The sequence below is a fragment of the Cololabis saira genome, chromosome 15, assembly GCF_033807715.1.
Source record: "Cololabis saira isolate AMF1-May2022 chromosome 15, fColSai1.1, whole genome shotgun sequence".
NCBI classification, from domain to species: Eukaryota; Metazoa; Chordata; class Actinopteri; order Beloniformes; family Belonidae; genus Cololabis; species Cololabis saira.
The window spans coordinates 34,760,718-34,787,506 of record NC_084601.1 but is presented as its reverse complement, the minus strand read 5'-3'; the positions used below and the strand labels follow the sequence as shown (position 1 = coordinate 34,787,506).

Genomic DNA, 26,789 nt, shown 5'->3' with positions numbered 1-26,789 from the left:
TTCAAGTCTTTCTGCGCATCATTCCAGGTTGACGGGGCAGAAAACTTGAACGCCTTTTTACCCAGTTCAGTTCTGGCTCTCGGGACCTGCATTTGGATAAAGTTCTGTGAGCGCAGGTTCATAATGGCTGACGTTTCTACACATGTGCACGCACAAATATGTAGGGAGACGTCCCAAAATGGATTTATAAATAAAAGTCAGCCAGTGGGAGAGTCTACGGACAGGCAGCAGACACAATTGGCAGCAGCATACAAAAAACAGGGATGTACCTGATAGCTGCAAATGTAAATCAGTCCCCTTATCTTTAAAGACATTGTGTTTTATATTTTTTGTCTTGTTTTTATCTGTTTTGACGGCACCTCTGATAGCCAACCCTAAGCCTGTACTTATTGTCTTTCCTCTGCTTTTATCCTTGAAACGCCCAGATTTCTGCAGTCTACCTGCTCAAAACAACGTTTTTTCTCTTTCTCTCTCTGCAAAACAACTGAAGTCAAAACAATAAGACAACACAACTGTGCTTTGTTAGTATAACTTGCAAAAAATCTGGAAATGTGTTTAAGGTAATTTGTGCAAAAGTATCCATCCATCCATCCAGTTTCTGTACCGTTTCCTTCTCTATCCCTGTTGTCACGGAGCAAGGACAGGAGAACGCCCTCGACAAGTCGCCTGCTGACTCAGTATAAATTCAGTCCTGTTTATATTTAGCTTAAAGTGACTTCAACAACAAATTACAGACGAAGTCCAACAGGAGAAACCAAAAAAGAACTGCTTCAGAACAACGATGTTAGACTCCACCGCAGCCCGGATATCAATACGGCCATGCTTATTTCAGGACTTTTTTAGCAAACAATAAAGAGATGTGTGTATCCTCAAACGCTCAGCCCTTGTTGTAAAACGATCTCAGTGCAGATTCTTTCGTGTTGGGTTCACTCTTGCTTCTGCTTGCTGAAGCCTGCGGCGGTCGCTGTGAAGAACAGCGGTGGGTGGCCGGATTGTCTGAGTTTCACTGTGCAGGCAACAATGAAAGTTATTTCAAGTTACCTGTTAGTTAAAGGGGACCTATTATGGCATCTAATACCTATTTTAAACAGGCCTTGAATGTCTTAAAAACAAGCTTTGGATTTTTTTTGCTAAATAATTTAGAAATTCAGCCTCTGAGCCATGTCTTTATCTTCCCATTCTCTAACCTCATTATCTATGCAGGATTCTGAGTGGGCGGGGCTATGATAATGAGGCTCTGTGCTGATTGGCTGCATGAATGACGCGTAGAAAATGGTGGAAGCTCGAAGGTGAAGGTGTTGTTGTTGTTCCGGCCGGAGTTAGTTGTGGGCGTGGTTTCACGCATCGGAGGCCAACCTATGTAAATCCCTCCCGTCGTTATGTAACGACGGGAGCAGAATCTCAACGGCTCGTAGATCCACATCACACTGGACGGCTCATCCGGGCGGCTGTACAGACACTGCAGAATTTGGTTGCTTTCCTCCTTCTCTGAGTTGGCAGGCTGAGGGGAGACCACTTTATATATGTTAAAGCAAGAAAAAACGTGTTTTTCGTAATAGGTCCCTTTTAAGTTCAGGACATATTTAAATGTGAAAGTAATGTTTAGATGTCCTAAGAGTGCATTTGTCAAAATATTACTGAATGCATACATACTTCAAACTTATGCATTTAGGATGCAGTCCTTATTCCCGGTTCCATCACTGCTGTACAGTGCAACCGCACGGGGCCTCGCGCTATGGGCCGTTTTTTTTTTTTTTTTTCAATTTTTTTTTTTTTTTCCCCTTATGAATATCAACAGTCAGGCCACGTTCCATTACATACCTGAATGTGTACTAGTCTGTGCATATCAATAAATATATGTGCAATGATGCGCGTGTCTGTTGTTCAATACAACTGATCAGACCAAGCGCAGACACAAGCTGCTCTGATCCAGACGGGTGGAGTTGGAACAAACTGTCACACAATGTCGAGAAAACGAGATTAATGCCTCTCTGCAAGGCTCGTTTGATAAATTTGTTATAAAAATCACCGACCTGACCGGGTCTCAAGCAGCTGTGGGGCCCTGCGTCGAGGCAAGCCCAGATGATGAGGCAGGGGAAGGTATCCAGTATTTTGCTAATTGGAGAAATTGGTTAAAATTGCGCATATAGACACCCGATCCGACCCGAAAAACCCAAAAATCTTGCGCGCGTGAGCGTAGCAAGCACGCCCGATCTCCCCGACAGCTCTGCTGCTGTATACCAGCCGTCAGTGTTTGCAGAGCAGACACGGGGCAACCCGAAGCTGCTGCCGTCTGTCCAGACAGCTGTGACACTGATCTCACTGAGACTCCTTCCTTCCCTACGCTGCTTCCTTCATGTCCAGGAAACCAAAGCTTCCTGGCTCTGAGTGCAATCCTGCTGCCTGTAGTCGCGGCTCTAGCTATCGCTGCAGGAGGTAAACACTCACATCGAGAGAAGATTTAGACACTTGGGTGTTGTTTTGCCTCAGGTTTGCTGTTAATCCTTGATGCCATCCACACATCTGTTTGAGAGGCTCCTATAGAGGCCAAACACACGGAGGAAAAACCTTCCAAGAGCTCTCTGAATCAGTGTTGTATTGAACTCTCTGCATTGAACGCCATGTTCATGTGTTTTAATGTGAATTTGATCATGAAAACAGCAAACTAGCTTAATATATTTGGTGTAAAACAGTATATTTACTCCGACAGCTTTGCTTTTTGGCTCAGCGTTCTCTAAATTACTACAAATTACCTGTCAATCTAGGATTGGATTGAGACATGCCAGTGAGACTTAGACAGCAGTTGTCTCGCCATCACAAACCTAACCTTTATGTTTATCAGGTTCTTTTTTCACTCACATCACCTGTCCATGGTGGTGAAGCAGCTGATCACCAAGAAGAAAGTTTGTGAATGTCTGAGGGTTAAAAAAAAAATATTTTTTTCTCTTCAGGAATGAGTTTTGTTGGCCAGCAGCTCTGGGAACTCTAAAAGAGATAAACTACATCCGATATTGAGAATCATCCTGTAAAATGGAATACTTTCCGCTGTTAAGGAGACTTGACAGTGTCCCCAGGTGGAAAGCTTTTTAGCTTTACATTCTCAGCATGCTTGCCTCTTTCCAAACAACACTGGGTTTCTGAATTATGAGCATACTTTATTAAGCCATGTTTGCGTTTACAAAGAAGGGAAGTTCAGAAAAGAAAGAAAGAAGAGAATGTAGCTGAAAGGGGTTTATTTGAACTATGTGGCTCTGTGACAGCTAAGAGACTTGCTGCGTTTTTCATCAGACGGGGCTGAAATTGATTTGTTGAGGCTCGCAGTGTTTGTCTGACTGGCGGAGAAGAAGTTTTCTTAACAAAGTAGAAGGGTGTGTGTGTGGCGGCGGGGCTAGACTCTGCATGCTCAGAATGCAACCTGGCCTGACAGAAAGAGGTGAGGAGACACAAGGAGATGCGAGAATCTGAAACCGGGGTACATCCACGTGACTAAATCAGGGGTTAAGAAAGCAATAGTTCTCTTTCACACAGAAAACAGTATAACAGGCTACTGGAGCAGGAGAACAGGCGGCGAATGAGCTCTGCACTTAGTCATGTGCTTATCACAGATCTAAATGGAGATCAGAATGATGAAATGTGTCAATAAATGACTGATATGATTGACCCTCTGCAGCCATTTTTAGGTTAAACTCCCTTGGACTCACATATCTTTTCAGCAGTTTCCCTTTTGGCAGCTAATTCCATTTAGATATGAAGACATGCGGTGCGTCCAAAATCCCGTACTAAAAAGTATATACTCAAAAGTATACTTAAATTCGGCATACTTTTGAGTAAATATCAGTAGTGTGCATTAATTTGAACGTACAATTAAGAGCACACATGGCACTTCCTGCCGTAGGGAGGGGGGGGGGGGGAGTTGTTACCATGGTAACCTGTCACAGCATTTCTATTTCTAGAAACATCTACAACATACTATTTCCCATTTATTCTGGCCGAAACAAGATGAGATTATATATTATTAAATATTAATATTATAATATTAATATTATATAATAATATTATTATACTTAATATTATAGTTATGACATTATACGTATCACTTAGCAACCAAACGCCACTGCATTGCATTGTGGGAAGTTTCTGCTCGGCTAGTGTCCATCAATCCACACTAAAATAATTCTCTGGAATGAGTATGGATAGAGCATACTATTGTGTACGTACTAATGTTTCGGACACACTAAAAAATCTTGCATACTCATTTTGCATACTCATTAGGGTGGAAGTATGCGATTTCGGACGCAGCGTTCGTCAAAATGACCTGCTGAAGTCCAAACAGAGTATTAAAGTCGTAAAAAAAAGGGGGATTTACTGTAAGTGAATTTGAATGTGACATGATTGTTGGTGTGGATGTTTCAGAGAATGGTCCAATAAGGACAAAACAATTATCCAGTGAGCAACAGTTCTTTAGGAAATGCCGTGATGCTGTACTTTAGGTCAGGAGGAAGGCCGTACTGGTTCAAGATGATAGCAAGACAACAGTAACTCAAACAGACACAAATGACAACCAGTGTATGCAGAAGATCTTTAAATGCACATGTTGAACCTTGAAGGAGATGGTCTGAAGCTGCAGGAGACACGAGGTGCCACTGCTGTCAGCTACGACACGTACCCTGTATACCCCAGCTGAATGGTCATGTCTGTACATCTACAGGCTCTCACACTGGTTCACCTTTGTCTGCAGATCCACACTAGGACTGCTCCCTTCTCCCCTGAGCAACCACATCATGCAGATACAAATGCAGATCCCAAACGTTCACACAGAGCTTGGAGAGAAAGCCTTTAGACATGCGGCTCCATCCTCCTGGATCGATTTTCAGACAAACATGAAATTGACAGACTCTGAGGTGAATTCAAGTCAGAAAAGAGTTCCCTCGGTGGGTGTAATCGTTTGATTTGAATTGTTTTGACGGGGATGATTGTTTGTTTATTGTTCTGTTTTGCCTGATGTTTTTTAACTAACTGCTGCCTTCTTGCCCAGGTTTCTCTTAGAAAACATATTTTAATCTCAGTGAGACTATCGGCAGGTTAAAGGGGACATATTATGGCATTTAATGTATATTTTAAACAGGCCTTGAATGTCTTAAAAACAATCTAAAGCTTGTTTTTTCTACATAAAACAGAAATTCAGCCTGTGGGCCCTGTCTCTAGTTTTACCGCTTCTAAAGCCTTTTTCTCTGCTCCATTCTAAGGGAAGGGGGGGCTATGATAATGAGGCTCTGCGCTGATTGGCTGCTTGAATGACGTGTAGCAGGGGAGGAGACAAAGCGTCGCTCCGGGGAGAATAGCAGCTGCTGCGTAGCAAAGCGTGTCCACGGTTCTGCGTTAAATCGACACGTACCCTACGCCGTAGGCTCCGTGTTGGTGTAACGCGGAACCATAAATCAGCCTTTAGTCACCTCGTCTTCACACTAATTCACACAGGAAGATTTAATTTTATATTAAACAGTTACACCACGGTTATTTACTCCAATTCCTCATCATTTCACTTCTTATGTTACAAGACAAATGAATAATGTAACTGTAAAGAAATCACAACACTGAATTTTCACAAATGGCAACTTTATTGTTAAAATATATAAATAAAATGTATGCACTATTGCTGGCTCAAGGAAGGGCCGCGCGTCTTCTGAATGTGAACAGCTCCAGGTGCTTGAAAGATCTGAAACCACAGAAGAAAAATGTATTATGGTACTAATAGAGCCCCGAGCCCGGGGGAGCCGGCCCGCCGGAGCCGGTTCCCCCGGAGCCGGAGCCGGAGCTCCGGGTTCGGAGTTCCGAACCCGGGGCTCCTCGACGGTCCGGCCCGTATGCGGCGCCGGGGCTCGGGAGCTAAGCTAAATACTAAGTACTAAATACCATGCAAAGATCATACAAATATAAATGACATAAAAAAACGGAACTTACCGCTGTCTCGTGTGCAGTTGCCGGGTCCGGGCTGTGGGATCTGATCCTTTTATGAGGGTAAATGTCGATGCAAAACCTCATTTCTACTCTCCCTCGCTGTGGAAACAGCCACCGCTGCTGAACAATGGCGGAAGCTCGAGCGGGCGGACAGAGCTGGTTGTGGGCGTGGTTTCAGCAGCGGAGGAGACCGAGGGCGTGGTTTGCATTTTGGTGACATAAAGAAAATGCACAAATCTAAACGGCTCACAGAAACCACATGACACTGGGGGATTCATTCGGATGGGGGAGAGCAGACCTTGCAGATTTTCATGGGGTATCATCTTTTCTGTGTTGGCAGGGTGATGGGAGACCACTTTATATGTGTTAAAACAAGAAAAAACGTGTTTTTCATAATAGGTCCCCTTTAAATAAAGGTTACGATTAAATAATAACAGAAATGGGATTACAATTCACACATGCCAAAATTGCACGACAGTAGAGTAGCGAAACACTGGCTGGTACAGTAGGATGAGTCTCAGTTCCTGCTGGAGCAGTCCAAGTACAGAGTAAAAATCTGGCATAAATAACACAAACATGAATCCAGCTTTCCTCGTATCAACGGTGCAGGCTGCTGCTGGTGGTGTAATGGTGTGACTAATCATACCAAATCACCCGATGGTGAACTTTTCAGGGTTGCAAAATCATGTCCCAAAGCTCAGATCATCCTGAGCTCTCAGTGCACTCCAACGGCTCGCAGAGTCACCGCAGTCTCAATCCAGGAGAGCATCTTCAACCTAATGCAGGAGTTGCGTGATGCCGTCATGTCAATACCAACTCCGATTTCTGGGGACTGTTTCCATCACCTTGTCGAATCACAAATAATAGATGAACTGCATTGCAACAGTTTGTTCTGCAGTGTTTCTGCCTTTATTGGATCTTCCACAGCACGTTCAACACAAACGTGTTGAATATCTGTTGCTGTTTTTATTTTCTCTGCAGACTGTTCCCCAAATGAAAATCCTTTTCAAAATACAGAACACATAGTGCTTTCATTGCGTCTAATAAAAGAGGGGGGGAAATAATTAAAATAAAGGAAGAAAACTCCTGTGGTTTGCTGACTCAAGTGGGGAGAGTAAGAAAAGAAAAAGAAAAGCACCCTTTGATAATTTAATTTTTTGAACAAAACAGAAAGAGAAATAGGGAGCGATAAGCAACGGCAGGAAAAGCAGCAGAGGAGGAAAAGAAGAAAGACTTGGAAGCAGAGATGAAAAGGAGCCCGCGGGGCAAGGAAGCAGATTAGCTTGTCTGTTGCACAGGAACAACAGTTCACTGTGACGAATGAGTCATTTAGGGATCAGTTTTAACAAAAGGCCAAGTTCACCGGAGAAGTGAGACAGAAACTTGGACACAATTAACCTCCGTAGTGCCAGAAATCTCCCCAAGTCTCCCGCAGCAACTCTGCACCTCACCTCTATTACAAGACTAATACTGTTTTATTTTCTTTCTTGTTTTTTTTTTTTTTTGGGGGGGTGGGGTCAGATTTCCTTTCTGGCCATTTTGAATTAAATTAAAGGAAAAAGTATCTTGGCGAGCTTCTTTTCACTATGGGGTAAATTTGTAGTAAAATAATGTTTTACTATTTTAAACATGTCTCCCCTTAAAAATCGACAATCAAGTTCCTGCAGCTAACGATTCAACATTTTATATCGACTGAAGAGAAGGTAAAAATGTGAAAAATAAGTTTTGTGTCTCAGCATGTCAGTAATAATGTGTCGCTGTCACTTCTTCTAGTCTCTTCTGTCACATATTTTCTATTTTTATAAACTAACTGCGTTGTGAGGTGCAGAAATAGACAAAATAATTTATCTGAATGTTTGCATTTTTTCCAATAGAAGAGCAAACTCTGGGGCTTATATAATGATCCCCTCATGGCAATGAGTTGCCTGTCCAGCCATATCTATTCTAAAATTCTGAGTATAGTACCTCTTGAAATCAGAGCCGTTTCCACTGGTACAAGAGATACCAAACCAATCACAATGGGACAGTCGCTATGATCCATATAGGAAAGTCCAAGAGCCTTTACTCTAAAGAACCATAACTGCAACAGAAGTGCTCGTACCACCTTGGATCTGCACATTTTTGTCACTCTGACTAGCTGCCATGCTTCATTCCTCTGATTGCTTGCATGCCTGTCCAAACACAATTTCTTCTCTCTCCATTGACACTAAACCAAAGTGGAATTCTGAGAAAACCAGACTAATTCTTTGTATTAAAAGATTTAAAGGATGAAAATGGCTTTCCAGGCAGGAAAGTGAAACCAAACATGGACACATTTATAGTTATTCAAAACTAAAAGGAAATGTTTGCAACATTCATGGTCTTTCATACTTGTTTAAACACTGTGATATTCTGCTTACAGAGGACAGTCCCCACTAGTCAGAGCAGCCTGGTCCTGCAGCCTCTTCTGTCAGACACAGAATACAAAGTGACCATCACCCCGGTGTATCCTGGGGGAGAGGGACCCGCAACCTCACAAATGGGACGGACACGTAAGTCATGTTCTTGCATTGCTTCTTATGACCTTGTTCTTATGGGACCAAGTATCAGTATCTGGAATCATTCTTTGGAAGACATGAATTTGCAGTGAATTATCACTTTCATTTGCACCTATTTCGTAGTTTATACACCCTCTTCTAAGCCAGTCTCAGCACTTTCTTTGCATTTGTTTTCTCAAACTGTGACCTGCAAACTGCAAACAGCAGATAGATGTGGTTCAACATGAATGTTTAGCATTTATAATGCCATATACAGGACTGTCTCAGAAGATTAGAATATTGTGATAAAGTTCTTTATTTTCTGTAATGCAATTAAAAAAAACAAAAATGTCATACATTCTGGATTCATTACAAATCAACTGAAATATTGCAAGCCTTTTATTATTTTAATATTGATGATTATGGCTTACAGTTTAAGTTTAAGAGTTTAAGATTCCCAGAATATTCTAATTTTTTGAGATAGGATATTTGAGTTTTCTTAAGCTTTAAGCCATGATCAGCAATATTAAAATAATAAAAGGCTTGCAATATTTCAGTTGATTTGTAATGAATCCAGAATGTATGACATTTTTGCATTACAGAAAATAAAGGACTTTATCACAATGTTTAAATTCTCTTAGACAGTCCTGTATATGAGCTAGTTAAGACTATATACTGAGTTAAGAGGGTGAATGTTGGACTTGCTTGGTCTGGTTTGTTACTTTTTGAAGCCTGGCTCACTCTGTGGGGAAAAAAAAGACTGTTTATGGGACATTTATTGGCTGCTAACTGGAAAAGGATTTTACATGTTAATATTCACAAAAACTATTTATCTTCAAGGATCAAACATGTTTGATTTACTCTATAAATATGCAAACTGTCAGGTTTCAACAGCTGAGGTCTAGTGATCATCATAAAATGAAGATCAGAGCACATCAGGAAGATAGAAGTTTAAAGTGATGAGTTGCTGTTGTAACTGCCTTGATCCTGGGTTCAATTCCCACCGGGGACGCTGTGGGTGCTGAGTGCGTGTTAAGTTCCTCCATTACTTCAGAGCCCACACCCTGGGTGGGGTTGGTGAAAGGGCCTTTCTGTGTGGAGTTTGCATGTTCTCCTCGTGTTCCCTTGGGTAGCAATGTGAGCTACCCTCACAAAAACATGCAGCAGTCCTGGGCTATACATGCCCCCTCTGACAGGCCGGGGCGCCAGATGGGGTGGGGAGGATCTGGCCGGAATAACGTGATCCTTCCACGCGCTACGTCCGGCCGGAGAAACCCCACCCTGTCTGGTGAAAAGAAGCGGCCTGCTCACTCCTCAAGTACGGAAGAGTTGGTGCAGGGACCTATTATGAAAAACAGGTTTTTTCTTGCTTTAACATATATAAAGTAGTTTCCCCTCAGCCTGCCAACTCAGAGAAGGAGGAAAGAAACCAAATTCTGCAGTGTCTGTACAGCCGCCCGGATGAGCCGTCCAGTGTGATTTGGATCTACGAGCCAATAAGATTCTCCTCCCGTCGTTACGTAACCAAAATGCAAACCACGGCCACAACTATAAAACCGTGTAACTGCATGCGAGCGTCGTATCACACTGCGTGACATCGGACGCTCTCTGTCCATCTCCCTCCAGCAGCTGCCACTTTATTGAAGTTTTTGTAGTGAAATGAGGAGGAATCATAGAGATAACTTCTCATTTCAACTAACTGGATCAGCCGTTCCTCACCATGACTGTTTCCTACAGCGCTTTCAACCGGCTTTCAACGCGAGCGACAGGAAGAAAAGAGAAGCAGGGGGTCCGACAAATGTTCAGCTCAAAACTTTGCGCCGCGTCGTGCTGCGCAGCGCCGCGTCGCTGCGGCCAGTTAGGACAGTCCAATAGAAAATAAAGCAATGGAATTGATTTTGTCGCTGACGCTCGCTCGCATCGCATGCAGTTAGGACACAGTAACTCTGCCGGCCGGAGCTTCCGCCATTTTTTCATAGCGGTGTATCGCGTCATTCAGGCAGCCAATCAGCACAGAGTCTCATTATCATAGCCCCGCCCACTCAGAATCCCTCATAGATAATGAGGTTAGAGAATGGGAAGATAAAGACATGGTTTAGAGGCTGAATTTCTAATTTATTTAGCAAAAACAATCAAAAGCTTGTTTTCAAGAAATTCAAGGCCTGTTTAAAATAGGAATTAGATGCCGTAATAGGTCCCCTTTAAGTTACTTTCAGCCCGTCAGGCGAATGTGCAGCAACCATACATGAAAACTACAGATCCATTTTGAATCTATTTTTTTTTTTTTAGCACTAATCATTGCCAAGGAAAATATATCCTTATGGTATCAATTCTGGTCCTCGAAGGCCACTGTCCTGTTTGTTTTAGATGTTTCCCTACTCCTATAACCTGATTCAAATGAATAGAACATTACCAGCTATGTGTTTAATGGCTGCACAAGTCTGTTTATTTCATTTGAATCAGGCATCTTGATGCAGGGAAACATTTAAAGCATTACGGCCTCAAGGAGCAGAACTGCTCATCCCTCAAGTTCAAGTTCAAGTTCAAGTTGACCTTATTATTATTATTTGTTTTGCAGTAGATGGGAGAAGGCATCTCACACACAATCTCTACAGACATTAATTTGACACAGGACAAATACAGAGAGCAGACATGGCAGGTACTCACAATGCTCACTGAACAGGATAAACGTAAATATTTCCTGCAAGGCAAAGGACAATAAATAGAGGTAGAACCAAGGTCAGGCTTTCTAATAAATAGACATAAATAAGTTAATAGTAGGATAGACCTCAGCAATAAAAAAAATAAATAAATCCCTGCTGTCTAGCTTCCATATCAAGCAGCTGCACATGAGGGGATGATAGAGAAACTCAGAGAAAGGCAGCAGTGATAGATGTAGCAGTCTCAAACACCATTACAAGAAGTAAAGCATGAAACTTAAAATACTGACCCCTCAGACTGAGGGATCGACACCCTAAAAAGCTTTTCCTATTTTAATTCCCATTTCAATTTCTGGCTATATTTGATCTGAAAAGCCATCAAAAGTTAGGGCAGGGGCGGAGTCAGGTGCATTCAAAGTGAACCAGCCCTGAATGTTTGGGCAGCTCCTCCGTTTCAGGGACAGAAACCGACCAAAGTCCATTTTCTGTACTGTTGACTAAAAGAAATATCTGGGAGTATTTTTTTTTCCCCACTTGTTAAAATTGACTGATTACCATAAACGCTTCTGCAGGGGCTAATGATTTTTCCTGAGCTTTAAAGAACAAACACTTGACTTTCAGCAGGCAAGAAACTCTTAATTCAAGTAATTCATCTTTCCCCTCTACCCCCTCGTGTCTCCCGCGCGGTGCATTACACACGTTAGCAGGTGTTAACGATGTTCTCCTCTTTTTAAATGACGGTTTCTCAGACACCGAGTAATGATGAACGGTTCCTGCTAGCAAGGGAGGGATGTGATGATCGCCCCAGGAAAAATGATGAGCAGGCGGGGCTGCCGGGGCTTTAGGAGTGCAGACAGATGATGTGACAAAGGCAGCCGGTGTAATCTGGTGATTTGGACCTCAGGGATTGGGTGAAGGCTGAGGGAAGCATGCCAAGGAATGCAGCAGGGGTGATTGGCTTCTTTTTTGCCCCAAACTGAAGATAGATAGCATGACAGCAGAGGCAGACTAATCTGAGGGGCTTATCCACTGAGGAATGGTGTGATTAGAGAGACGTGTGGGGGGAATAAAGAGAGGCCAACTGATTGTTTTAGTGGTCAAGAGAGGGAAAACACTGGATGGTTGAGTTGATCATAACGATACGTGTCTAAGGATCATGCTTTTCAAGTCTTATGTGACAAAAAGTGCAATGAATTCTCTCAATGTTCATTAATGTTGCAAAAGGTCAAAATGGCTGATTTTTTTAGGGGAAATGTGGACGTTGAAGCTGCTTTATGTGAAACAATTCAACCGCTTTGGCTTTCCATCACTGAAAAATATGTTGTGTTAGAGAAAGTTTGTGAAAGAGCCGCGATGTTGATGTGGCTTGAAACTTGTAGTCACTCGGGTCTGCAACATCTCTTTGGAAATGTCCCAAGTGGAAGGAAAAACAAAGAAACTTCAATCGGGGTAAATATCTTGTTTGGGGACTTGAAGAAAGATAAGCAGGATCTGTGAATGTTTTCATTTTAAAGTTCGGAGTTAGGTCTGAGGTCTTTTTGCATTGATTTCTGTTGTTGATTGCAATTTAAATGCCCCAGATAGGAGTTAAAATCCCCACTGTCTTCTATTTTTAAAGGCAAGAAAGCTGACAAGGAATGTAGAGATTAGATTAAGATAAAAGAGAAACAAACAAAATCTGATATAAAAGTAATGTTTGAAAAAAAGAAGCTTTGTGGACTAAAGCAAAACTGGTGCTGCAATATTTAACCCTTCTTGTTAATAATCTGATTACTTTTCTGATCTCGCTCTATCACTTGTTTTGTCATTTTAATGCGGGCCGATGCAAACCTTGAAAAATGAGCTTTGAAACTGGTTAATTTTTATATGAAAACTCCCTAGAACATTCCTGAGACTCCCCAGAGTCTCCCTAGAGTCTCCATGCAGAGTTTTTAACAAAGCGTCTGAAAATGTTCCTTAACTCGTGCAAAAGCTTTGGTGGCCAGAAAGCTCCATTGCATCTCGGCTTCTCATTACAGGCGACACATGGTGAGAGAGCTGCAAAGAGGGCACAGAGGATGGCGGGAAATGTTCTCAGGTCCACAAAGGGCACGGCGAAGATAGATATTACGAGAGAAGAAGAGGTTATAACGCGGGGATTTGAACATATGAGTTTGCAGCAGATACTGAGGGGGGAGGGCGCTGCAGAGAATACGATGGGCTTTGTAATGTGGAACAGGCACCAAGGTTGTAAAGGGAATATGAGCCAAGAAGACCTGGTGTAATTTGGAAGCTGCGGTTCGTGAGAAGCCTCGGGAAGAATGATTGAACACGGGGAGAATGGGCACTTTTTAGTACTTTGAATGCGCAACAGAGGAGTGAGCAGGTTCACGCAGGGATCACGTTTCCCATCAACCCCGGGGATCTGCTGAGGATCTGAACATGTCAGGAATTGCAAACATAGTACATGTGTGAATGTGTAGGTGATTCTTAAAACAATCACACATTCCTCAAAGAAGGAAGAGTTTATTTTGAGATCTAATATCATACCAGTTCTACTTTGAAGCGCTTCTGGAACTATTTGTCTGCTCACAGGTGATATATGGTTCATAACATATAGACCGTACGCTTAGCAACAGAGGGTCAGTGCAGCTTTCACATTGCTGACTTTTGAAATTGCATTATGTTTTATTAAAGTTTTATGCGTTCTGAATCTTGATTATCTTTTTTTTTATCAACTCTGGAAGAAATGACTGAGTGCATGTTTACCTTTTTCCCAGTGGGAACAGCAGGACTAGAGTCATGCATTACTTACATTTGCAACATTTCATTTCTTTCTCTCCCTCCGTCCTCAGTTCCTCCTTCAGCCCCTAAAAACCTGCGGGTTTCAGAGGAATGGTACAACCGCTTCCGGATCAGCTGGGACGTTCCCCCTTCACCCACCATGGGGTACCGGGTCGTGTACCAGCCTCTCTCAGGTAATCCACACAGATCTTATTACTCTTTACAAGTCACACTATCAAACAGGATCAAAGACTTGAACTCACTTTTGAGATGGGAATAATTATATTCTGAATAAAAGTAAAAGATTATATTCTGGAGAAGAAAACTATAATATTCAGGGGTTTTCTTATTCTTGTTGCATAAAATATTGACTTTTTGTCTCTTTGACGAGTTTGAATTCATGTTCCTTAGATGCTATCGGGTTAATTATTTTCAAATTTCTTTTAAAATGATTATCTTCTCTTTTTCTATTTCTTACAGGATTTTTTTTTCATAGTGTAAAGACTCGGTGTAGACTTCTGCAACTGATTTGACAGTTAATAAATACATATTTTAAAAACATGTGAACAGATGGACTGATAATCCATCTGTTTCAACGAGCAGCAACGGGTCATAAACTATTTCTTTCCCTGTTCAGTTTTCTCGTACGTGCAGAGTGAGAAATAAGTGTCGCCTGAAGCAACAGGCCTTAAGCATTTTTGCCAACGGCTTATTTGCTTTAAGCTACACTAGATGCTTCCCACATAAAATACACGCAGATTAAAGTGTCTGTCGGAGGATAATTTGAATAAAAATGAATAAAAAAAACATCACAATGTTGTTAATGTTAAATGTGGAAAATCAATGCTGCCTTTACAAACACACATGCTTAATGTGCTTTCATCAATGATTAGGTGGAAATACAAAATCGTGAATTCCTCCAAAAATAAATGCTAAACCCAGACCAGAGTTATATTTATAAAATTGCCAGCTCTGGAGTATTTTCCAGGGATGTTTCTTCTCTTCAGGATTTTGCTTCTTTAGTTATTCTGCTCGTTTCCAGGCTCTGGACCGGCGCTGGAAACATTTGTGGGGGAGGATGTGAACACCATGCTGATCGTCAACCTGCTGAGCGGGACAGAGTACAGCGTCAAGGTCATCGCCTCCTACACCACCGGCTCCAGCGAGGCCCTGGCAGGGAGGGCAAAGACCTGTAAGTCCGTCGTCCTTGTCCCAGCTTTGCTTTGGCAGCTTTAATGCCTCCGTTTTGGCTACTGACGTTTTTACAAAAGGGGTTTGGGTTATTTTTGAGTCGCGGCAGCTGTCGCTTCACCTGTAACACACAAAAGAGTCTGCTGTGGAAACTAAATCAAGGATTTAATAAGTGGCATTGTTGCTACTTTTCTTTCTAACCGAAATGATACATTTAAGAACATTAGGGTACAAGGGAGGCTGCATATTTTATTTTATAGATTATGACAAAGCCACGTAATATTACAAAGACAAATGCTAATTCTAGTAATTTAATTCAGTTTAATTCAGTCATCAAATTGAATCTTTTTGATGTCTATAGCCACATCGGAAATACTGTTTCTGTTGAAAATAAGGGTATTGGTATTTATGATAGGGCTGAACGATTTTTGAAAATAATCTAATTGCGATTTTTTTCCTCAATATTGCGATTGCGATTTAATATGCAATTATTTTTTTCAAGGTCCTGTTCTCATGTATTTTTCAACTACACAAGCAATAAATCAGTCTGTTTTATAATAAACAATGTCAGATTTATTTAAAGCACAGATTACAATAATAAAGAAAACAAATCTGTGCCTTTACCTCTTTAACAGACTACACATGGGTCGTTCTCTCTGAACCCAATCGCACGACACCAAACCGGGTTAAACTTTAGCCAAAACGAGGCGTAGTTTAATAGAAAAACACAGATAAACTCCCACAGGGAACAAAAAACCTTCCTCACAGGCAGTACTCGAGTTGTAAAAAAAAAAAATCAGGGGGATGGTGGATTTTATCATATGGGGACAGATAATTTGTGCTGATTACAAATAATATAATATATAACAAATAATAGCACTGACCTGCAGAAATACTGCAGGAATTTAACGCGGACCATAAATCAGGCTTCACAGCGCGACTGTCCGCCCGGCTCGTGCTCGGCGCTGCGCGCAGCTCCTCGCCACGCCGACTCCGCATTCATATATTTAATACATTTATAAAGCCCATATATTTATAAAGCCCTGCCTGGCCGAGCCCTAACACTGAGGCCATGTCAGATACAGTAGGTTACAGGCTGACACACGGCACTGTTGACTTTTTTTCCCTGCCGGTAACGTGACCAGATCACGTGACTGGTCAAATCGCAGCCTTTGCAGTTAGAAAATCTTGTTTTATCACATCGCAATATTATCGCAAATGCAATTAATCGTTCAGCCCTAATTTATGAGCATCAACTTTTCACCATCTGATAACTGGTGATTTCTAAAAACCAAAACCTTGTTTTTCCGGGTTTCTCTAAAAACCAGTGCAAGAAGTTACTTCCTGTTTTGAGTTGGCATGTGGAATACTGGGATGTGAGCTGGACTGAATCAGAAAACTAGTATTATTATTATAATAATACAAATATTATTATATTAGTATTCTGTTGGCAATTATCTGGTTTCCAAAGGTGACACAAATGTTGCTAAAATAACACAAGCAAACACTATTAAGCTTTTAAGGACAAGTTTTTTCAACCCAAGGGGAAAGAGGTGGAGCCACAACAGCTAAATCTTGGAGTTTGCTCTCCAGAATTGACTGAAATTCCCCCCAAAAAAGCCTGAGACTCCAGAGCAACGATGGAAAAACCTGTAGGAGTCATTGTCCTGGATAACCAGGCCGTGTTAGTGGTTGAAAATGTCTGATCTTTTTTGCCTAATGAAACATCAGGAGCCGCAGGGCAGTTTCCCAGGTCAGATCTCCGATTCTGCTCTCTCCAAATTGTGTGAGAGTGACTGAACATGTCTCAGCCAGATAAAAGAAATGCAGCCTGTCAGCTTTGCAACAGACATTCGAACTACTGCTGCATTTAAATCTGAAAATATGAATGCCCTTTCACTTCCTTCACTTATTTCACTGATATTCTTCATTTGATGCTAATTTTAAAAAGTGTTGGTTTATTGATGTATTCATTCCCCCATTACATTCTATTTGTTGGTTGTTTTGAATAAAACTGAAGGTTGTCCTTTAACCTGAGGAGCAGTCAAACACCCCTACATGTCAGCATCTTGATATCCAACTGAGTCCTTTAATGGCAGCTACGCTGAGTTGCATTCCCAGTCCTGGAATGAACTGCAGATGCAACAGATTTACTTTCTCTAACTGGTGATGTGAAGTTCTCCCAGTGCTCTTTGAATGTCTGGCCCGGTCCGTTTAATCAGCGCTTCTCAAGTAGAATTATTTGAGCTGAAACCTAGATTTCCCTCTTGCATGATAATTTACCTCTTCAAAGCGGGGCTGGACCGTCAGCAAAAACAGCCGTATCTGAGCCCGAAAAGTCTTGGGTTTGATCTTCAGGAGGGCTAAAGCGGCCCACAAAAAGCTTGTCATTACGAAGTGTCCTTGAGCCGGCCAGCAACCCCCCCCCCACCCTGTCATCCATTTCACTCCTCTCTTGACGAAGACTTTACATACAAGTGTCAGCTAAATAGAAACACGTACCTTTTAAATGGAGCCTATCACTTCACCCTGAAGCCAGTTTTCACCATCTGCATGACAATTAAGCTCGTCTTGGTATAGATTAAATGACAAGCTCAGAAAGAAAAAAAAAAAGGAGAGAAGGGCACAAACTCTGAAAAAAAGGAAAAAGATGGGGCTTATTTGAAAAGAAGGCAAAAATGATGAGGCCAGAGCATTCCCAGGTGGGGAATGGAGCGTCTGTCGCGTTGCTCTGCAGCATGTTAATGAAGCCAGTGCAGCAGAGGAGACGAGCTGGCTGATGTGACAGTGTCACATGTCGGCACGAGCATCACTGTCGCTCAGAGAGAAGGGAAGAGTGGTGCTCCAGGTTCTCCTTTATCTGTCCATCCACCCGTTATCTATAGCTGCTTAATGCTATTCAGGATCACGGAGGTCTCCTGGACTCTATCCCAGCTCACTTTCAGGTGACAGGCAGAGTGTTTCCTCTTTCCTGTTAATTGCACAGTTTTATAGCTTAGGGCTGATTTTGAAAAGCCAGGATGAAAGATCCTCTGGCACGAGCACGGCAGCACCTGCAGACCAGCTCTGCTGGAGCCTCCGATGGGATTTCCTGCTTGTGTTGTCTTGTAAGTTAATTTTGGATAAAAGCATCTGCTAAGTGGCAGCAGTAGTTGTAGTAGTAGCAAACTGATTAGTTTTTTTGGGGGGAAACAAATCATACAATGCAAAAACTCAACATTTTACCAGGAATATTTGTCTTATCTTATCTTGTCTTAGTTAAAATGTCTCATTTTTAGTCAAAAAATCTCATTACACTTAAAACAAGAGTCATTACCAGAAAAACAACTTGCTATTTGACAATTTTCACCTGTTTTAAGTAAATCTTCACTTGAAATAAGTAGAAAAATCTGCCAGTGGAACAAGATTTATCTTCTTGTTACAAGCAAAAAAATCCATTGGCAGATTTTTCTACTTATTTTAAGTGAAAATCAATTTGAAACAGGTGAAAATTGTTGTTTTTTTCCAGTGATGAGTCTTGTTTTTAAGTGTAATGAGATTTTCTGACTAAAAATTAGACATTTTAACTAGAAATAAGACAAATATTCTTGTTAAGATTTTGAGTTTTTGCAGTGTAGTCTCAAAAATGAAGGAGCATGATTTCATTGATACATTCATTCTCTGTTGCTTATCCGAGGTAACTGATAATTGTTAGCGGAATCCCGAGACCCCGTCCCGGGTGTGAGGACACCTCTCACAGGGACATGTCCAGAGCACCGCCCCTCCACAGCTGTCTCAGGCTCCTTTTCATTCAAAGGACCGTCAGCTGTACTCTTGAGACCCTTGTGGATGACTGAACTTCTCCTTCTGCATCATTCACTGCGTTTACATACAGTCAATAACCCTTTTCTAACCGGAATACTAGCAATAACACGGTTTTGCACGGCCATGTAAACACCAATGACCCCTTTGAATAACCCGAATTTGCTCATATTCCGGTTTTTAAAAACCCGAATATGACCCCTGGGTTACTCCTTTTCTAACCCGAATATTTGGTCATTTAAACGCATAACGGAATATCCCCATCAAACGGAACATTAATTTGTTTTCTGCGCATGCTCTTTTCGCAAGGAATCTTGGTCTTTTGAGTCCAGGAAGTTCTTTTAAAGACGGAGAAACGCAAGACCATCCCACACTTTTGGAGTGAGGAGGAGACTAATCACTTCATAAATGTAATGAAGGATATGAACATTTTGTCATTTGTAGAAAGTACCTGGATAGCGAGATTTACAAAAAGGTGAGCGAAAAGTTGCGCGAAGCAGGATTTATAGGAACGAACGCCAGACCAGATCAAGCACCGCTGGAAGACGCTGAAAAAGGTGAACTACAGGGACAAGAAACAAAACGGTACCAGCGGGTGCTGCTGTTATTGTTGTTTTGAATTTGGATACAGGTTGAAGAAGTGGAAATGACGGGAAATGCGTCATCACCTTCTCCGCACGTCGCTGGTTTGATCCAGATATCCTAAATGATTAATTACCATGTATACAGGGATAACCCTGTTTGCTCACGCATGGAAACGGAATATTCCGAATGTTTAAGTAACTGGAATATTGACCTTAACCCAAATTTTGACTACATGTAAACGTAGTCACTGTGGTTTCCTGATTCACCCGTCACTCTCCCAGTCTCTTCCACCCTTGGTTGTGAACAAAACTCAACATACTCTAACTCTTCTACTGGAGGTCGTAAATCACCCCATAGCCGCACGAGGTTATTCGCCTTTTTCCGACTGAGGACCATTGTGTCTGACTGGCAGGTGCTGATATTCATGCCACCTGCTTCTTATCTATCCTATACCTATCCTCTGATACTCGTGCAGATGTTTGGAGAATCAGGTGTAAACTTATCCACAGCTGAAGGTGCTGGTGTGGCTGGAGCACACAGAAGGTTGGATATGATATAAAGGCACATTGAGAATGATGGACAAGACGAGACCTTTTAAATGATTCCACTGTTCAACAGTCACTCGGCCTCTCTGGAAAACAACATCATTTCAGAGGCAATTTGGTGTGAGAAACATTCCTTTGTTCCTATGTAGAGTGTTTAATCCAAAGAAGATGTTTCAGATATTAATTCCAGTAAATGCTGATTTTGTGTACGACAACACTGTTTTTACCCAAACTCTACAGATGGTAAACACACACCCACACACACATTCATCTTAAGCTGCTCTAACGATAAACCAACACCAGCTTCTGCTCGAATGTTACATTCATAAATCTACATAAGTCCCCTGATTGCATTGTGAGTATGTGTTAATGAAGACCCAACTAACCCACTAAGGCAGCGATCTGCCTCACGGGAACGTTGTTTTGTTTAGAAGGGCTTTTAATCAGGACTAACCACAGATTCATGCCTGATTACATTTAACACAATACTGAAAATAGTTCTGGGTAATGTCCCAGGAAGCAGTTGGGATTATTTAGATTATTTAGTTGTGGTTTATTTTTGAAAGTCACACTTGTTTTGTTCATAATCATAATACATCATAATACTGTTTGGTAAAGACTAAATATACACAAACATTAAGCACTCTGATTTTTTATATATATATATATATATATATATATATATATATATATATATATATATATATATATATATATATATATATATATATATATATATATATATATATATATATATATATATATATATACATATACATATATCAAGTCTGTCTCAGAAAATTAGAATATTGTGATAAAGTTTCTTATTTTCTGTAATGCAATTTAAAACACAAAAATGGCATACATTCTGGATTCATCATTCATGAAAGTCACACTTGTTTTGTTCATAATCATAATACATCATAATACTGTTTGGTAAAGACTAAATATACACAAACACACTCTGATTTTATATATATATATATATATATATATATATATATATATATATATATATATATATATATATATATATATATATATATATATATATATATATATATATATATATACTGCATATGTACAGTTGAAGCCAGTGCAAAAGCAGATGTATCGTACCGTTTTTTTTCTTCCCCGACTGATTATACAGGATTATACAGAATTATACAGAAAATTAGAATATTGTGATAAAGTCCTTTATTTTCTGTAATGCAAAAAATGTCATACATTCTGGATTCATTACAAATCAACTGAAATATTGCAAGCCTTTTATTATTTTAATATTGCTGATCATGCATCATACAGTTTAAGAAAACTCAAATATCCTATCTTAAAAAAAAATAGAATAGTCTGGGAATCTTAATCTTAAACTGTAAGCCATAATCAGCAATATTAAAATAATTGTAATGAATCCAGAATGGATGCCATTTTTGTGTTTTAAATTGCATTACAGACTCACATCCTCTTCTCAGGTAATTTGGGATCCAGGATCCTTGAGGTTCTTACTTGCCTAGATATTTAAGAAACAGATACTTGGAAGGCATTCGCATCAGATGGAAGATGGGCCTTAATTGATTCCCTATGAAGTAGCAGTATGTAGTTGTATATAGTAGTATATAAGTTTGTTTTGCTTGTAACAGCTGATTTCTGCCTTTACGGTCGGGGGTGTTCAACTGCGAACAGCACCGTGGTTCTCTGTAATGAGTGAAAGTGACAATAAAACGTTGTACTCTGTTGGCACGGTAAAAGCTGAGGTGACATGAGGAAATTTGTCTCCATACAAAGCAATAATTACAAAGCTGCCCACATCAAATGGGCCGTGAAATTGAGTGCAATTCTTTTTCCTCAGTTCCCTTTGATACCTAGAACAGCATTAGGTTATATAGACCGCCAGCATGTTGTGATCAGAATCGCTGTATTCAGGCGACAGTCAACCCTTTTCCCACTTTACCAGTAAATCATATGGTGAGAAACTTATAGAAAGTGTCTGCAGAGGAGCTGCATTATGCATTTGTGTGGAGGTCAGAATCATGTACAGTGGATACTTGGATCAACTTGAAAACGGGTTGTTGTATCAGATGTAAAATATACTGAAACATCCAAGAGCATTACCAACTCACAGAAACATGCATTCTAATGTCTTTCAGACAGGAACAAGTGATGCTTTCAAAAGTCAGACGCTAAAAGTGTATCCCATTTACATAAATAGTTTGCGTGGGTTTATTATAAACATTGTGCATAAGCTCCATTTTCTGAGCAAGACAGTACAGCTATACTTTTCTCCATGCCTGTAAATACCTCAGTGAAAATGCACTTGAAGCTAACCAGCCATGTGCTTTTAAGTCTGTCTTCTGGATACATGTGGTTTTTCTGATGAGAGCTCAGCTCAGTTATATGTGCTGTTATTATAGCAATGTGGAGACAAGGATTCTTACAGCTCTATGATGCATATCTTTACCAGAGTAAAGAGTTTTCATGTCCCAAGGCTAGTTCTGTTAGGGCTCCAGAGCCACAATTAGAGAAATAAAAAAATGCTAAAGGGAGTGGAGTTGCTGTGCCACAACTTTTTCTATGATAGTTGAAATTATAGATAATATCTATATATAAATCCCCCTCTGAGCTTAATGTTACTGTGACTGCTGAAAATGTAACACATACACGTTTTATATCGTGTTTCCTGCAGTGTACCTTGGGGTGACGAACCTGAGCACGTACCAGGTGAGGATGACGGCGTTGTGCGCCCAGTGGACGACTCACAGACACGCCAACGCTTACAGGGTGGTTGCTCAGTCCCTGGCCGGTGAGTACCGTCACAGCTCTATGCACGGTCCAGAACAGATGGAAATGTTTGGGTTTTCTTGCAGTCACTCCACTAATGGAGTAGTATTTCATCAAACTCTTGATGGTACGGACTTCAGATTTACATATTCATTACTCAATGGAGCTAAATAGTTTTTTCCTGTCAGTAAATCTCATATAAACAGAATGAGGTAACCATGCAGCTACTGATATATGCATGGCATAAGCCTGTGATGCCAGAGTAACATATCAAAAGCTGCTTTTTCACATGCTATAAGCAAACATGCACATTCTCTTGCTGACTTTTGGGTATTCAAAGAAAATATTTTGGTGTTTTGCACTGGAACTTTGCTTGCTTCGGAGATCCACTGGAACAATTTGGCACTCTTTATTGCTCACTTGCATTTCTGATGTAGCTCGTTGCCAGAAGCGTTTCTATATATGAAATCTCCTTGTTTACTCACGTCTCTGCAATTCCACCCGCCCCTAATTTAGAAAACAGGCTTGGGAAAAATATAGGGAACAAAAATAAATGGTTAGGATTGCACTGCTAAAAAGTAGCAGCAGGCCTATAATTGTAGCCATTGATTCCTGTCACGTGGCTTTTTGTCCGCATAAGTGCAGATCTTTTACGTATTCTACAACACCCTATGAAACAAAGGAAATGAGATAGATAAATACAAATCCCTGTATAGTAGGGATGGGCGGTATGGACTAAAAAATGTATCACGATAATTTCTGGCATTTATCCCCATAACGATAAAAATGACAATAAAAAAAAATAATTCTTTCTTTCTTTCTTTCTTTCTTTCTTTCTTTCTTTCTTTCTTTCTTTCTTTCTTTCTTTCTTTCTTTCTTTCTTTCTTTCTTTCTTTCTTTCTTTCTTTCTTTCTTTCTTTCTTTCTTTCTTTCAGGCTCATTTCTTTCTTTCTTTCTTTTTTCTTTCTTTCTTTCTTTCAGGTTCATTTCTTTCTTTCTTTCTTTCTTTCTTTCTTTCTTTCTTTCTTTCAGGCTCATTTCTTTCTTTCTTTCTTTCTTTCTTTCTTTCAGGCTCATTTCTTTCTTTCTTTTTTCTTTCTTTCTTTCTTTCTTTCATTCTTTCTTTCTTTCTTTCAGGTTCATTTCTTTCTTTCTTTCTTTCTTTCTTTCTTTCTTTCTTTCTTTCAGGTTCATTTCTTTCTTTCTTTCTTTCTTTCAGGCTCCTTTCTTTCTTTCTTTCTTTCTTTCTTTCTTTCTTTCTTTCTTTCTTTCTTTCTTTCCTTTTTTATCTTCCTTCCTTCTTCCCTTCCTCTTTTCTCCCTTCATTCCTTCTTTCCTTGTTTTCTCCCTTCCTTCCTTCCTTCCTTGCTTCCTTCCTTCCTTCCTTCCTTCCTTCCTTCCTTCCTTCCTTCCTTCCTTCTTCCCTTCCTCTTTTGTTTACTCCTTCCGCCCATTCCTACTGTATAGTATGTTTGATATGTGAAGTATAAATGGTTTAGACTTTCCTTTCCTTTGCCTGCCAACAGAGATATTGTCTCTGTGAGGAAGGTTCTCAAACAGATGAGAGTCGGTCTCGGTTGCATTTTGTCTCATCTTGTTGCATTTGCTTCTTGTGATTCAAGAGAGAAACTCATCTTGAGCTTTATTTCCCAATCAGGGAAGTCTTATTCTCACTTATATTAATGAATATTTGTTAGGATCTCTTATTTTCTTGTGGATGTCTTGAGTGGATGAAACATTTGTCCCTCTGAGGTACGAAACATCCGCCGGAGCCTTTCCAAACCACAAGATGGATGCATATGCATGCACAGATATTTTGTCCATTCTCCCAGCATTTGGTTGAATTAATAATCTGCAGGATTTTCCAACGAGGCTCACAGGATCCTCAAACACGACTGTGCATCACGACAGAGACACAGTTCTGTATGTACAGCTGTAATTCTGCGTGTGAGCTTTTCCCACTTTGCTCCCACGCTGCATGCCTGACCCACACAGAAGGGAACCCATTCATGCCTGCATACTTTCTCAAGGAGGAGTTTCACTCCCTCAGAAGTCTGAGATGATAAAGGTTTTGTTGTCTCCCCTTAGAGATGTGTTGACAGTCGAAAGGGTTTGACTGTACGATCAAACACTGAGCCATTCTGTAGAGAAGCATCGCTTACGGATCCCGGCTGTGGCGACATCTACATCTGTTACATAAGCTGAAACGAAGGGTGGGAAAAAAAGACAAGATGATTGGTGCTTTGGTCACCAAGTGATGAGAGAATGTTAATCACAGATAACAGTCATGAGGTCTCATTGAGTTTATTATGGGACACCTTCTTGAAACAAAAAACAACAAAGCAAACCAAACAAACTTACTATATTCTCTTCTACAGGGAAATTCAGATCGGCCCCTACCACTTCCTTAACCCTGGTACTGTCTTTGGGTCAAAATGACCTAATTCTCCTGTCCTTCTTTCCCCCTGCTCTCTCCTCTTTTCTCCCTTCCTCTTTCCTTCCTTCCTTCCTTCCTTCCTTCCTTCCTTCCTTCCTTCCTTCCTTCCTTCCTTCCTTCCTTCCTTCCTTCCTTCTTTTTTCCCTTCCTTCCGTCCTTCCGTCCTTCCTTTCTTCCTTCCTTCCTTCCTTCCTTCCTTCCTTCCTTCTTCTTCTTTCTTTCCTTCTTTTCATTATTCCTTCCTTCCTTCCTTCCTTCTTTCCTTCCTTCTTTTTCCCTTCCTTCTTTCCTCCTGCTCTCCCCTTCCTCCCTTCCTTCCTCCCTTCCTTCCTTCCTTCCTTCCTTCCTTCCTTCCTTCCTTCCTTCCTTCCTTCCTTCCTTCCTTCCTTCCTTCCTTCCTTCTTTCCTCCCTTCTTTCCTTCCTCCCTTCCTTCCTCCCTTCCTTCCTTCCTTCCTTCCTTCCTTCCTTCCTTCCTTCCTTCCTTCCTTCCTTCCTTCCTTCCTTCCTTTCTTCCTTCCTTCTTTCCCGCTTCCTTCCTTCTTTCTTTCCTTCTTTTCGTTATTCCTTCCTTCCTTCCTTCCTTCTTTCCTCCCTTCTTCCCTTCCTGCTTCCTTGACCCGAAGACAGCACAAGGGTTAAATAAACTTCCTCTTCCAGGATTTCCTCCGCAAAAGCCTGATTGGCCTCATGTGACCACTTTGTTTGCAAATCAAAAGTTCATAAGTAAGGGACTATCCATATTCTGTTTTTTTTATTTGTGGCCATCACCCTTTCACAGAAGCAAATTGTGGGTAAGATTGAATATTTTCACTAGTGGAAGAAAGATGGATAAAGTATCACATGTAGTTTTTTTTCTGATGCAAAACATTAACTACTTTCAAATGACACTTCAAACTCCATAAAAAGGTTCATTTTAATTTCCTTTCAAGCAGGCATCTCTTTCTTCAACTTGTCATAAACAACACCAAATGTAGTTTTATAAATCGATCTGACAATTATTAAAGACATTTTATTGGTTCAGGTTTTCTGCAGCTATGAACAGTACTTGTGTACTTTCTCATGTGTCTGAAAGCGATAAACTCCACACACCAAAATAACATCACAGCACGGATGTTGTGTCCCTGATTGGATTTCACAGGTACACCATTTAGTCACCTCCTCAAAGGTAAGATCGACTTTTAATACAGCCATCATCCCCAAAATAGGAAGGATACGGCTGTTATGCATCACCTTTAGGCCTGAAGCAATAACACTGCCATCATTAACGTCCCATAAAAGGCACATACTCCCACCGGTTTCCACAGGGACCTCCAATGTATTGGTTTTCTAAACACACAATAGAGCTAAATGAGGATTTATGTCAGCACAGCTGGTGTGTAATTACCCTGGAGATGTGTCCGCCCCAGGAAAGAAGAGGGGAATGATTTGAGGTTATCCTGCGTTGGTGTGGAATGTTTTGAAGCGGGATGAAGGCAAATGAATTTTGCTAAGTAGACACCAGAAAATGTAGAGGCATTTAAATTAGTTTCAAAACATATTCTACTACAGTTCTGT

At 40.8% G+C, this 26,789-nt stretch overlaps 1 protein-coding gene across 1 annotated transcript in view; it reads left to right on the top strand.

Annotated features, from left to right (window-relative positions):
• Positions 1-26,789, top strand: part of LOC133460708 (collagen alpha-1(XIV) chain-like) — a 205,547-nt gene that overhangs the window by 114,692 nt on the left and 64,066 nt on the right. The window contains 4 exon segments of the mRNA XM_061741443.1: positions 8,360-8,489; positions 13,969-14,091; positions 14,940-15,089; positions 22,703-22,819. Coding sequence (XP_061597427.1) covers positions 8,360-8,489; positions 13,969-14,091; positions 14,940-15,089; positions 22,703-22,819 — 520 coding nt within the window.